Source organism: Epinephelus lanceolatus, chromosome 1, assembly GCF_041903045.1.
Source record: "Epinephelus lanceolatus isolate andai-2023 chromosome 1, ASM4190304v1, whole genome shotgun sequence".
Classification (NCBI taxonomy): Eukaryota; Metazoa; Chordata; class Actinopteri; order Perciformes; family Serranidae; genus Epinephelus; species Epinephelus lanceolatus.
In genome coordinates this window covers 15,775,001-15,790,137 of record NC_135734.1, presented here as the reverse complement: position 1 = coordinate 15,790,137, position 15,137 = coordinate 15,775,001, and the positions used below count along the sequence as shown (strand labels likewise).

Below are 15,137 nucleotides of genomic sequence, written 5' to 3'. Positions count from 1 at the left end.
AAAAACTAAAGCCACACTACAGAAGGGACATAAACACCAATAAAAAATGAAAACGTGTTGGTTACTTTGAGATGCAGTAAAGTAATCATCTCAAACTTTAGTTCACGTGTAACTACCACAGTGTCGAGCCCCTCCGTTGGTGATGTGTGTGTCTGTTATATAAACACAGCCGCTTCCTCTACCGTACTTCTCCTTTAAGCGCCGAAAAAACCCCGGCCATGACGTCAGCAGTAAAACCTGCTCCGGCTGGGTGTCTGTCCGTCGGAAAGTGAAGTGTGTTTGGCGTGCTGCTGGTGTCGGAGTTTTATCCCCGGTTGTCTGTCTTTTTGTTCAGTGTTATTCTCGTTTTTTAACTCCACTCGTCAGCTTTTACGGTACTAACGTAGAAACCCAGTCCTGTAGCCGATTTATGGGACGTTTTACAAAAGTTCCTGAAGTGCTCTTTGAGGAACCGGTGGACGGCGGAACCCACCGGGGATGGATAAGCTAACCGATAGCTGAGTTGTTAGCCGAGAATCACAGGTCAAGAATAGGATCAAGCTAGCATGCTAACAGCTAGCTAATTTAGCAGTCTAACGGCTAACCGAGTGACTTTGTTAACCTGTAACGTCGGGACTGCTGCCGGTTATTTCTCGGGCCTGGCCGCTACACCGCGAACAGTTTGTCAGAGGCCAGCTAACCCAGGAAGAAGACTTGGTCTGTATTTCAAGGAAAAGGACACAAGTGTTGTTGAGAGGTGGCGGTTGCTCGTCTCAGCCCAAACCAAGAGCATGCTGTCCAACGCACAGAACCAGCCACTGTTTCCCAACCCGACGGGGCAGAGGAACCCGGGCGGGCTGAACACTACGGGCCAGTTCCCCCCCTTCCACGCCAGACCCTCCTTACAGATCAAGAAGAATGCCATCACGGATGACTACAAGGTAACCAGCCAGGTGCTGGGGCTGGGCATCAATGGCAAGGTGCTCGAAATTTTCCAGAAGAAGACTGCAGACAAGTATGCGTTGAAGGTAGGTGATGATTGGGAAAGAAACTGGTCCGATAGCAAGAACGTTAAGTAGAACAGAGGCATAGCCGGGGTTTATGGGTACCCTGGAAGATACCCGGCCCCCCTGTGTTTAGATTTGAGTGATTCTAGTGGAAGTTTTGTGTCTAGCTGTGGGTTTAATCCAGAGTATCCCAACTCAGGCAATACACCTTTCAGGTTCACACAAATGTTAATAAAATATAAAGACCTGTAAATAGCTGAATCACTTAAGTCATTTTAAAGAAAGAATGCCCAAAATTTAGGCAATTATTTCTTGTAGAACTGCAACAATTCATTGATTGATCAATCAATCAATCAATCGTCAACTAATTAGATCATTGATTTATTGGTTTGAGTAATTTTTGAGAAAAAAAAAGCCAAGAGTCTCTGATTACAGCTTTTCTAATGTTTGAATATTTCCTGGTTTCTTCACTCCTCAGTGACAGTAAACTGAATATCCTTGGGATGCTGACAAAACAAGACATTTCCAAATGTCGTCTTGGGCTTTGGGAAGCACTGATTGAAATTTTCACCCATTTTCTTACATTTTATAGACCAAACAACTAATAGATTAATCATGAAAATAATCAACAGCTCAGTTGCAGGCCTGGTTTCTAGCTTTTTCAATGACAATGTCTGCTAGTTTTCCCAGTCTTTCATCATAGTAAATGAAATAGCTTTACCTTTTGGGTTGTTGCTTATGCACAACAAGCCAAGTGATGACATCACCTGCATCACCTGATTGCTCATTTCTGATGTTTCATAGACTGACTGATTAGTAGGCTAACAGTGCAGTATAGAACACGTTGCTGGACAGGCTATGTGACGTTGACACTTTCGCAATGTGCACAACTGTAATCATTTTGCATATCATCCACCATTTAGTATGGTGAGATAACTGTGATAAGCAAATATTGGTTGGTGGTAAAATGAAAGTACTCTCCTTTGTCCTGTAAATCAGACAAAGCTGAGGGCGGTCTGTAAATTAGCTCTGCAGTGTCAGGAACTACATCTAGTAATCACTTTCGGTAGCAGGTCAATGATTGATAAAGGACAAATGCCACAACAGCTATCCACACACCGATGACTGAAACGTGACCCTGTGAAACCATTTATTACTCTAGGCTAATTAAATTATGTCTTTATTGTTATAGAAGGGATTGTAGTTTTTAGTTTTTAAAATTAATGGTCAACTAATTTGATCATTGATTTATTGGTTTGAGTAATTGTCAAAGTCAAGAGTCTCTAATTACAGCTTCTCAGATGTGAGCATATTTCCTGGTTCCTTCAGTCCTTGATGACAGTAAACTGAATATCCTTGGGATGTTGACAAAACAAGACATTTCCGAATGTTGTCTTGGGTAGGGATGCACCGAAATGAAAATTTGTGGCTGAAGCTGAAGCCTAATATTATTAAACGCTTGGCCGAATACCGAGTACCGAATACCGAATATCATTGTTTAGTTTTTCATTAGTTTTTGCAGATGAACCCCCTCCAGATTAGTGTTGTCACGGTGCCAAAATTGGGACCCACTCTGCGATACCAATGAAAATATCATGGTTCTGAGTAGTATCACGATACCACAGCGAAAATGAGGCAGATGTGCCTTTTGTCATTTATAAAAAGATAAATCACTTTTCTATAATACATCAATTATATTTCAATGGAATAAATTACTTATTGACTTATTCATACTTCAAAAACAGCATCAATGAGTGATTAACATAGAGGGGATCAAAATAAAATAAATAAATAAAATAAAAATCAACCAGCCACCCTCCTCCCCTGACAAGTCCCTTCATAAGTAACGAACAGTCCCTAAAGTGCGGTGAGGTTTGTGGACCGTGAATGGCTCGTTTCTCCTCTGACACGTCACATACCTGTGTTCGGCTGGCTCGGCTGTTCAGGTACTACTGGGCAGTCATGACGCCAAGAAGAGGATATTATTGGAACCGACTTCTCCGTCGCCGGTAACGTTAAGCCGATGGCCGCCGTATTTGACAGGAATACATTAATGTTACTGTCTGTGTCTGTGACCCCCGTTCAACCCACAACCGATGGGATTCGCCTTTCATTTCTGCTGGTGGTTGAAATCTGTAGGCTGCTTGCACAGCGTGCTGAATGATTTAAGCCTATTTTGCTCGCTCAAAACTATTTTTAGTCTCAAATGCAAGTGCAGTGAGGGACAGATCGCCACACTGCCGACATTTTATTCCGCCCGTCACAGCACGCTGTTTGATTGCGTTATCAAAACACGCCGCTATTATTTGGCCTTGCTTTTAACTTATTCCACCGAATACTGAATGTGTGTTTTTTTTGCAATATTCGGCCGAATATATTCGGTTACCGAATATTCGGTGCATCCCTAGTCTTGGGCTTTGGGGAGCGCTGATTGAAATTTTAACCTTTTTTTTTCACATTTTATAGACAAAACAACTAATTGATTAATCAGAAAAAATAACAAACAGATTGATTGGTAGTGAAAATAACTGTTAGTCGCAGGCCTAGTTTCTAGCTTCTTCAATGACAATATCTGCTAGTTTTCCCAGTCTTCCATGATAGTAAATGAAATAGGTTTACCTTTTGGGTTGTTGCTTAAACAGAACAAGCCAAGTGATGACATCACCTACAGCTTTTGGTAATTGTGATTGCCCAATGCTGACGTTTCATAGACTGACTGATCAGTAGACTAACAGTGCAGAATAGAGCACTTTGCTGGACATGCTATGTGACGTTGACACAATGTGCAATGTACACAACTGTAATCATTTTGCATATTATCTACCATTTAGTATGGTGAGATAAGGCTGTGATAAGCAAATATTGGTTGGTGCTTTCAGTCCTCTGTGCTCTGGATTTAAATTAAGGTACTCTCCGGTGTCCTGTAAATTAGAAAAAGCTGAGGGCGGGGTGTAAAGTAGCTCTGCAGTGTCAGGAACTACATCTAGAATTCACTTTCGGTATCGGTCAATGATTGATAAAGGACAAACGCCACAACAGCTATCCACACACCGATGACTGAAACAAGACCCTGTGATGCCATTTATTACTCTAGGCCAATTAAGTTACGTCTTTATTGTTATAGAAGGGATTGTAGTTTTTAGTTTGTAAACAGGTATTGCACAAACTCTTCTTCAATTGAATCACAGTCTGGGAACATCCTGTGTAGTAGTTCAAAGTGAAACTCAGTAGAAATAACCAGGTCACAGCTTTCTGCTCTCCAGTGGGTGTATATTAAACATAAACATGTTTGTTTTTCATGCAGACCTGTTGCTTTTATGTTGTATGTTGGTAAGCCATGTATATTTAGTATTAGTCACATAAGTCACGTTACACAATATATCAAATAGACGTGCCTTGTCAAGTGTCTTTTCACAAGGTTTCTGCTGTCCTTCGAAAATTGTTAGACAGTGTTGTGTGTTTATGATGTGCTTAAAGTGAAAGAATCATCAGTGAGTTTATCACTGCCAACAGATGTTGGTCAGCCAAACCTTGTTTAACCCTGTGATACACAAAGCATGTGGAATATGTGGTACAACAGAGAAGCAGTTGCCAAACAGGCTGCATTTGGTCCCTTGTTTTATGTTTTTCAGAAAGCCAGGGTGAGAAAAAGAGAGCTGTGGTTTTAAAAATGAAGCTTAAGATTTTATACCAAAATTAGGTGGTGCTGTTGCAGAAACAGAAGTATATATTTTTGCCATAGATCATTTGTTGTGTCGCTAACTAAGGCTGTACAATATGAGGAAAATGCCATATGAGATAATGTTGAATATTGTAATAATGATGTTGCTTGCGATAAATAGATATTTCAGTGCACTCAGTTCCGCCTCTCTGCTGCTTTCAGTGTACTGCTAAAATACAACCATTTGCTTGGTGGATTAAGAAAATGAAAGGAAATTATTTCCAATTATTTCTTTTACTGAACAAACTGAACAGTGAACTGAACACAAAGGCACCATCAGAAGAATGATAGCTACATTTTAAAGTGCAATTTTCTGGTGATACTCTTTCAATTAACTCAACAAATCTCTTAGTGCAGTGTTGCAATCTTTCATGATGCGTTTATCGTGCAAGTTGACATTCCGTTGAGGATTATATCCCTTTCACTAACTATTGTAGAACAAAGCTATGTGTACAGAATTATGCGCTTTGTATTTGTGCAACTGAATATGACAATGGGGGTGTTGCTTGGTAAATTTTGATCTAGATCCCAAAGAGACTGTGAGTTGAGGAATGTAGTTGTATTAGTTTCACTTTTACTTAGTAGTAGTTGTAATGACGAATTGACAAATTTTTAAGGTTAAAAAAATATCCAGAGCTATACGACCCACAATCCTATCATTATAACGACAACAAAAAATTGCCTCGTGAGCCATAGCTGTGGGGATTAGCCCCTCAGGTGAGAAATCAAGTTTAACTTGTTAGTGTCCACACATGATTTTAGGCTAATGCAGAGGTGGAGGAAGTTCTCTGAGCTTTTACTTTGTAAAAGACATGCTGGAGTGTAATGCTGGCTGTTGATCGTATGACATATCTCTGTGTCAGCTCAATGCAGAGCCTACGCCGTAGCCTATGCATGTGGCCTGCGCTGTTTTGAGCATTTATAGGCTACTTGTTTTATTAATCTGAAGTCAGGATAAATCACACACAGGACTTAAGATGCCATTTTGAGGGGGCTTTATTGTCTTCACAGTTTATAGTTTCTTATCTGTAAAATAAAGCTAAATCAAAGCTTTGTTTCTGTGAAGAAAATGGTTTTCAGCTTGCAAAAATTAACAGGAGGTCTGCGTCGCTGCGACATGCAGTTACATTACTGGGGAGGTGCATGTCAGGCTATGGTGTAGGGTACACATCCGTGCAGAGCCTGCACCACAGGTACGATGTACGGTACAGTATTGTTTTTAGGGCCATGACAGTTCCTTTGTGCATAATATGAACTTATTTATAATTATAAGCCAGAGTTAAATGTTGACAATGATAGTTTGTTTCAAATATTATGAGTATGTTTCTTCACAACAGCTCCCTGTGTATTTCATTTTTAAATAATGAGAAATTGCACAAAAAAAGCCAAAATTTCATTTAAAAATGTATGCTTAGCCGAGATGGAAGCATTGATCAAGAGATAAAGATGAAATAAAAGCTGATTGAGACAGATTTTCAAAAAACAATGGTACTGGACTTGCTTTAGCCTTCTCTGTAGACACAGCATTAACCTGTTGTTGCCAGTCATTGCTACCACCTCTGCGTCACAGAGAAACTACCAAAACTGAAGAATAAAAAATCAAGTTGACTCAATGTGTGACTCAATACATTCATTTACAACAATACAAATCCCATCTTGAGAGGAAGGCAGCAGGAAAATGCCATGATATATCAGAGCGACAGGAGAGTTACTGGAAATGTTGCTTAAAATCTGTGCACTATTTGGATACACAACGGCACATAAGAATGCCGGGTCAATATTGTAGTGTTTGAGCCTCTGGACAGATGATATGTGAGCTCCCTTTATGAAGTCAGTGCTGAAAATAGCCTCTATATGTCAGATAAGTGCATATGTATAAACACACACACACACATACACACATACACACCTGCTTTAAAGGCCACTAAGTGATGTGATTATAAAAGACTCATATACTTCCTTGAACCCCCTCGGATTACTCCTATGGCTCTTGTAATATCATGTAATATGCTAGCTTCACTGATGTCTTCTGATGCTGTCCTAAAACAGATTGGCGCCTTCACTGAATGAACTAATGTCCTTGTTGTTCCCTTGGCTGACGTCAGCTGAGTCAGCCCTATCTCATCTATTGTATTCATTAAGTTTGCAGTAGATGCCAGGACCAGGAATCAGCCAGCCTGGCCCAAGGTGACATCACCTTGTAAAACTTTACCTGTCTGTGGAACCAAGTTTTGTGCTTACAGTGCAGCTGAATAATTTGTAACTCTAAGTGTCTGTGTTTGTATTAGAGAGACTGTGGCAGAGAAATGGAGTCTTGACCCTAGTCTTGACAGTTCTTAAAAAAACTGCATTTGACATGTAATGAAATATGCTCAATACAACCTGTTGCAGAGAATCAATAATGTTTGACTTTGTTGCTTCTGTCAGTGACAGCGCTCTGTGCCCGTCCGTGTTGATTGGTCTGTGTCCTGCCACATGCACACTCTCCAAGGGTGTTAGGCGTCTGCAGGTATCGCCTTACAGTGACTACATATGTGCTCGCAAGAAACCAGGTTATTGGAATCAATCAGGTTAACACCACATTCTGACTGAAAATAGCAGCGTTAAAAAGAAGAAAAAAAAACATAAAGGAGTGTCTTTGTATGGCCTTGTTGCTACAGCATACGGACTCATCAGATGCTAAAACACTGCACAATTTTACAACTTGGGAGTGTCATTTGGATCTTGGGTAATCATATTTTCCCAGTGTTTGTGTGGTAAACAGTAGAAATATGTGGTTCGCATTACAAGGCATTCTACCTTGAATTTGCACTTGAACGCAACACTGTGTTACTAGATAATATTGTGGCAAAAGTTGAGCAGTGTATGTGGTCAGCGTTTTAGCCAGACAGCGCTGCGTTTTTTGTGCAACCTTCGTTGTCAGGACCTCCCACTGTGCCAAAGCAGTGGTCTCATTGCAGTAAATGAGGAGGCTGTCATATTTGGTGCAAAACAATAGTTGGTCTGAAGAAGTTGGAGAATTCTTTTGGCCATTTAGTTTTGTACATTTTTTTGGGTCAGGGCAGGTAATTTTCTCATTCTGTATTATATAAAACTATCTGTCTTTGGATGTCTCATAGGTCATGTCTTGCATAAGTCTGCTAAGATATCAGTTAAATGACAAAAAAACAACAGCAAAAGTTCTCAAAATCCACAATGATTTGGGCCTAGCTGGAAAGATGTTCTGGCTTTTCCAGACAGTTTGTCCAGCCAATACTGAGGAAGCTGAGCAAAGCTGAGCTTGATCACAATGAACAGGTCAAACAGATGGTTAATTTTTATGAGATGCTACATTGTTGTGGGTTTGTAGTGGACTACACATTGTGTAAAATAGTTGACACAAATGTGTACTCCTGGTTGTGTCCAGTGCAAGCACATGTCTTAGAAATAGACCTACCATAAGGACTATTTCTAAATATAATGACTACTTGGATTCAGGTCGCATTTTCATGTCTTGTAGTGTCAGGAGTGAGCGAGCACAGTTTCTTTACTCCAACTGACCGAACAGTTAAGCTTGTTAAAGATATTTTTGAGCATTTTTAACCTTTATTTGACAGGACAGACAAGCGTAAAGGGGCGAGAGAGAGAGGGAGTGACATGCAGCAAAGGACCACAGGATGGAGTTTAACCCGGGCCGCTGTGACAACAGTCTTGTACATGAGGCGCCTGCTCTACCACTAAGCCACCGACACCCCAAGCTTCTTAAGTTCTTAGTTTGACTTATTCAGTGTGTTTTACTTTTAGTTGACCTTTGAATTGAATTAATTTCCATTTAATTCACCAATTTTATCTTATTTCCTCACCTCAATTAGGGAATGGTTTCTTGATTACATCATGTGGAAGTTATCTGGTTACTGCAAAAAAAAGGACAATTTCTTTGTCCATTTTAAATCATTCAACAGACCAAGAGGTTACACTGATGTTAAACAAGCACATGTTGAAGTGATGGCCAGCAAAAAGTTTTGGAAGAGAAATTCTAGTCTTTAAGCCTGGTTCTGCTTCATGTGGAAAGGAACTCAATGAAATGTGTGTCGTTAAAATGATGCAATCACAGACAGACTGACTACATGTTTTGGCCACATTTTGTTAGTCGTTAAAGTTGCTCTTCCTGAAATTTGGAAAGATGTGGACGTCACTGTGGTGAAGTTAACACACCTGTCAAGGGTTGGCTAAAAAAAAAAGAGGAAGTGGAAACATTGTGCAGTTCAAATGGAAGCCTTTTCTCTTTTATAGGGTTTGGATTCATGAAATCTCTCTCATGAAATCTTCTTTTACTACTGTAGAACAGAAGAGTCCAGACTTTGTTTTAATGTCAGCGCGTCTGATCAAAGGTTAACACACAGAGGAAGAGCCAGGCCCATGCTTCAATCATGACATGGTGAGAGAAAGGAAGGAAAAGGAGGGAGGGAGAGAGGAAGGAAGAGGTTCTCTGGTGGCCCTCTTTGAGTTATTTCTCTTTTTCTTGTCTCTAACTGTACACTCACGAGAGTGGCGTCTCTAAGACGTTTTTTGTTGCTATGATAAACTGATTGAGCAAGAGCAAAATCCTCCCGCTTTCAACATAAAAACATTCGTCATCAGTCATTTTTCCCTGTTATGGAAAATTAGTTTTTGCCTCAGCAGTGTGGTCTTATAGACTCCACTGGTCATCTCAGCTATTCTAGTAAATACACCCTCACAAGAAATGTTGACGGTGAGAAAATGTTTGTTTTCAGTGTTTTACATAATGCCCTTAACTTATTTTCATATGTTTTGCTGTGGCAGTGAGGGCTGCAGGGGATGCTTTTTTATTTTCCATTTCATGACCGTAAACATGACCATAAAACTTTCATTACCCTACCGCATGCATTTCAAATACCAACCAACAGGCAGGGTTTACACAGTCATCATTTAAGGTCTCCTACAGAAACTTATATTTGTAGAGGAGTCATGCAGGAGGCCAAATACACCCCACACAGCAAGCCACACACACTCATACTTTCACCATTGGTCAAAATTATGTAGTCAAATCTGTAGTGACACAGTGATTATATCTAAGTAAGCCACTAAAGGGAAAACGGGTGAACATGTTTTGGACCCGTTTTCAAGGCTAAAAATGAGCCAATGTCCAGTATGCTTTATTCAACAGTTCTAGCAACACATACTCATTGCAATGTTTCACTATGAGCTGGAGATGAGAGTAAAGTGCTTGTGTTAACCGATTTATTAAACCAATCAAAACAGTGCTGAGAAAACTTACAGATGCGTTGCAGTGTCTCACAGAAGACAGCACTGTCACCCAACAGCCTGGTAACGGCAACAACAGAAACACGTCACCAGTAGGTTAGACCTGCCCCCGTCTCTCTGCACCACAAGCCACCACCAAGCACAATGACCATGCATGCACCATGCATTCTCGTGATTGGCAGTGAAATAGGAGATGATAGGTAGAGGTGTAAAACATAACTGGTCTCATCACGATACGACATATATCAATTCTTTGGACAATGATACGATATTTGGCAATATTACATAGTCTGCCACGATACAATTTCGATGCAATTTAGGGGCTTGCAGTTGATATGAGATGATATTATATAGCTATATACCAAATCTGTTAGAGAAGAAGCTGCCACCTCTTTCTTTTCTGCTTTTGGCCATAAAAGATAAAAACAGCACATAATTAATGCAAATAAATGGAACTGCCTAAGTGCAGTGAAGTTTGATTTAAACTGACTTCACTAACACACATAAAACAGCACATGGAATAAGTTAACATTCAGGGCTTTCTGACAGAGAGCCCTTTCTGGAAGAAATGTTTTAATTTGAACCCAAACCATCTTCTGTTTCCTAAAACTTCAGGGCTGTCTGGCCAAAAACCCTAAAGGCACACTTCTCCCAACAGCGATAAAACATGGATTAATAACAACATCGTTTAACAAAGGTATCATATTAAGTGCAGTAATAGCTGTCAAGGTTCAGAGACACTGTTTTTGCAAGTCACCCAATATTAGCTTAAGCATGTTGACATTGCGTAAATTAGCCTAGCGGCTAGCAGACTTTTTTCCCCCTCATAGCTAAACAAATGACATTTAACATTATTATTTTGGGTACTCACCATTAGTTGAAGTCGCTGCATCTCCTGACAGAACAGCACGGCTCAGTTTCAGTCTGCATGCACGTTTTTCAGACTGACCATGTTGAAAGAGAGAAGCTTATGTTAAAGTTAAAAGAGTGAGATGCCCGGCCAGGCAGGTAATGTTACGTCGTGTTTTATCTCGTAACGTCATTTTTTACATACGGCATGTGCTCTGTCTGTTGACCTGGATTTTCTCCAAAATCCAATATATTTCCATACTGCTGATTTGTTCCCAAGTGAATAATGCTACAGTCATTGTCTTTCACCTAGCTGCTTGCAGTCTGCCTGCCGCTGTTTGACAGTGACACAGACTTTCAAAATAAAAGAAGACGATATGGATCAATGTTTTCACTTTGCATCTATGAGATCGGATGGTTGATCATTGAATCAATGTATCGATCCAGATTGATGGATCGTTACACCCCTAATGATAGACTGGCTTCACTAATCCAGAACTTCAGACTGTACAGAATCATAAAAAAATGTACACATGCTGCAATTTAAATGTAGTGTGAGTAAGAAAGACTCTCACTGATAGCCATTTGTGAATGTCTGGACTAGGAAAGCCAAATTGATTGGCTAGGTGTAACACAAATCTATTTGTGTGTGTGCTTACAGAGGAATATGCACCTTATCTTCAATGAGTGTGGACTATTTATTTATTTGGCCAGTCGTTGCAGCCATGCTGACTGAGGGACTGAGACAAACAAGCCTGTTTGTTGACTACTGACTAAAAAAAGAACCCTTCTTTGTTCTGTATTTCCCCCTTTTTCCAGTGGAGTGCTTATATTAGTACACACTGGACTGACTTTAAACTAGTAATTAGTGAAGGGATCTGTATTACAGCATGTGGTGTTAAAGTCTGTATTGTTTGGCATTGTTAGGGCAAAACCTTGACCAGTCACTTAATGCTCTAAGATCTCATTTCTCCTTTCAGATTATTGTGAAAATATTTATTTGACTTTGTCACAAACAAACAGATTAGTTGAAGCAAAAGCTCCTTTGGTAAACGTTTATCTTGGTGTTGTAAGCTCCTTTGACATAATATGATTTACTGGATTGCAATTTATATTGTCTGTGATTGGGTGCAGTATCCACCAACCCCCACGCACTGACCTTGTCTTTCTCGGTTGCCTCCCTTTCTGTTAGGGGAAGTGTTTGGAAGGATGTGGTATTCTAGTTGTAATAGGTGGACCTAGAACTTAGTACACAATTCTGTCTCCGATACTGGGTAATTTCCAAGTTGATGCAGCACTCTGTCATACTGAAACAGTTTATTTATGAATGGTTGTGGACACTTCCTTGATGGGCTCTCAAGATACATAACTTTCTTTTCAGAATATTGGTGATGCTTGACTCATTTTCCACCAACTATTCTATGTGTGTGTATTTTTTTCTGCTTGGGTCTTATGATCAGTTCTTAATGAGGAAGCAAAGTGGTGAAATAGTGCTGAATGGTGTTAATGGTAAAGGGAAGTGAATGGTTTTCACTCCTTCAGAGTTCATTCATTCAGTGTCTCACATGTGTACTCTGTTGCTTTTGTATAAATAATAGACAAAAAACTTAACTACACTAACTTGAAGCAAAGTTTGGTATTAGTGTATAAAAAAGCGAGCAAGTTCTTTTGTAGCAGAAGCTAATATTGTTGGTATTTTTATGTCATAAATCAAATTCACAAACTGATTAACAAAATTGTCATTTATTAATTTTATGTTGATGAGTTTATTCATTTATTTGGCTGCTTGTTTTAATAGTGGGGTCTTTAGAGTCTTATATGATGGAAAAGACAATGGGACACATTTTCACTCAGTAAAGTAAATAAGCTCACTTGCTTTCTTGCCTAAAGTTAGATGAGAAGATTGATATTACTCTTATAAATGTTATGCTGTGGTTGCTGGTTAGCTTAGTGTTAAGACTGGACAAAGGAGGAGATGGGTAATCTGTGGAAAGGTAACAGATCTGCTTATCAGCACCTCTGAAGCTTCCTAATTAACACTTATATATCTCATATTTTTTTGTTTGATCAGTACAAAAACTGAACTGTGAAAAGGACCTGTTATAGTTTGATAGGAGTATATAACTCAGACTATGGCTGTGTTCGAAATCATGCACGGAGATATTGTTCATACTAAGTATGACGTAAAATTCAGTATGTAATGTGTTCATACTGCATAGTATGTGGATTTATTTGCCTGCTAAAATGCCTGGATGTATACTACATTAGTAGTATTTATTGTGTTTGAGACACAAGCTTACTGGTCATACTCAACTGCCCCACAATGCATTGTGTCTCTTAAGACTCTGCAGTAGTGGAGATTTTGAGCCAGGCTCAAAGCTTTTAATATGCCATTTTATTAAGTTTTAATATTTTTTTAAGGCGCGAAAGTAACTATTTCCTTTCCAAATATATGGTCAGTTTATCCAAATAAGGTCTGTTTGTAAATTTGCTGAGATGTTATCAGAGGTTTGAGAGCCACTGGCCTTGTCACACCGGCTGTCAGTCATGTGATACAGTCATGACATGACTATCTTGCTTGGGTATACTCAAGTGTGAACAGTCTTTTGGTAATGGCATATTTGATATTTCATTTAGTAGGCAGTATGCAGTACACACAGACTGAGTGTGTAGTTGGCAGAATCTTAGTATGTGATTGTGAACACAAACCCTCACTATGCCTGAAGTCACATACTATGCATTAAATTAGGGATGCATAATATTGGATTTTTTTGTTGATATCTGATATGCTGATATACTGATAAGTAACAACTTGACTGATAACTGATACCGATGTCGTTATATCCACTTTTTCACATGAAGACATGAAATACAGCACAATACAACCTCAAACCGTCACAGTGCATCCTTTCACTAACTACCCAACATGTGTACTATCATTCAACATTTGTGTAAATAAATAGTTGTAAATATCTTCTTGGATGCACTGATCTGTAATTACGAAGTGTAATCACTTCCTGAAGGCCTCCTTGCCATTTGGAGACACAAAACCATAGTAGCATGCCAGCATCAACTCATTTAAACTCAACTAATTTAAAAATTATTTTAAAATTACATTATGCCTAGCAAAGTGAAACCTTAAACTTCTTACATACCTATACTTATTTTAAGTATAATTGACATTTCATTGCTGCCTTGGTTGCTATCAGTCAATGTCGGACACAGCTGGGATCAGTAACTTCCTGAAGTCTTCAGTGGTTGCCTGGCAACTGGTCTATATTGTGCTTCCCTGGGTTTATCAAGAAAAATATAAAAGAAGGAACAGTCACAAACACAGTGACAGTCCTTCAACCCGATTATAAAAAACACACCGTATGTGATGCTTGCTGACGTTATTTTATCTGAATATGTGCGTTAGTTTTCCTTGTTGTGGGTCCCCAAACAGACCATGGCTCTGTCCAGCAGCTGCGTGTTAGCCTCTGCAGATATGGTGGGTTAAAGTGTGATTTGCAGTGCCCCTCCACTGATTCTCACAGAGCTGACACCAAAGTCTGTCTCCTTGAACACTGTCATTGTCATTGTGACCATTCCTTTTCTCATATTTTCCTTTAGTTTTATATAGTCTGTCTCAGAACATACTATGCACATGTACACACACCTGACTTTTCAAACGGCTAAATCACTGGCTGACGGTGTGAATCATAGACATATATACATAGACGCTGCATTGACTGCTGCTGCCTATCGGAGCCGACGTCCTCGTCGGCCGCCATCTTGGATGGGTCTCGCTTCGCCTCCACAGTGCATTCACTTCTATTGAGGAAGGAGCTGTATGCATAAGTAAAATAGAATAACTCACTGAATTTTCAACTGATTTTCACGCGGTAAGGTTTGTTGCAAATGGCACACCTGTAGTTATGATACAGGATGCTTTCGTACATTAAAAATACGGGATTTCATGCTTTAATACTTTCTGCAGATGGCAACAGCATGTTATTTAGGTCACAACACAGTTCTTTTATTCACCTCAACCCCAGAGTGGGATATATATATATATATGTATGTATGTGTATATATATATACATATATATATATATATATATATATATATATATATATATATATAGTACAGGCCAAAAGTTTGGACACACCTTCTCATTCAATGCGTTTTCTTTATTTTCATGACTATTTACATTGTAGATTCTCACTGAAGGCATCAAAACTATGAATAAACACGTGGAGTTATGTACTTAACAAAAAAAGGTGAAATAACTGAAAACATGTTTTATATTCTAGTTTCTTCAAAATAGCCACCC

General features: G+C 39.3%; 1 protein-coding gene across 1 annotated transcript in view; it reads left to right on the top strand.

The window, feature by feature from the left end:
* The first annotated feature begins 241 nt into the window (after positions 1–241).
* Positions 242–15,137, top strand: part of mapkapk2a (MAPK activated protein kinase 2a) — a 60,952-nt gene continuing 46,056 nt past the window's right edge. Inside the window, exon 1 of the mRNA XM_033627308.2 lies at positions 242–1,007. Within this exon, the coding sequence (XP_033483199.1) occupies positions 771–1,007 (237 nt within the window). The 5' untranslated portion in view covers positions 242–770. The remainder of the gene's footprint in view (positions 1,008–15,137) is intronic.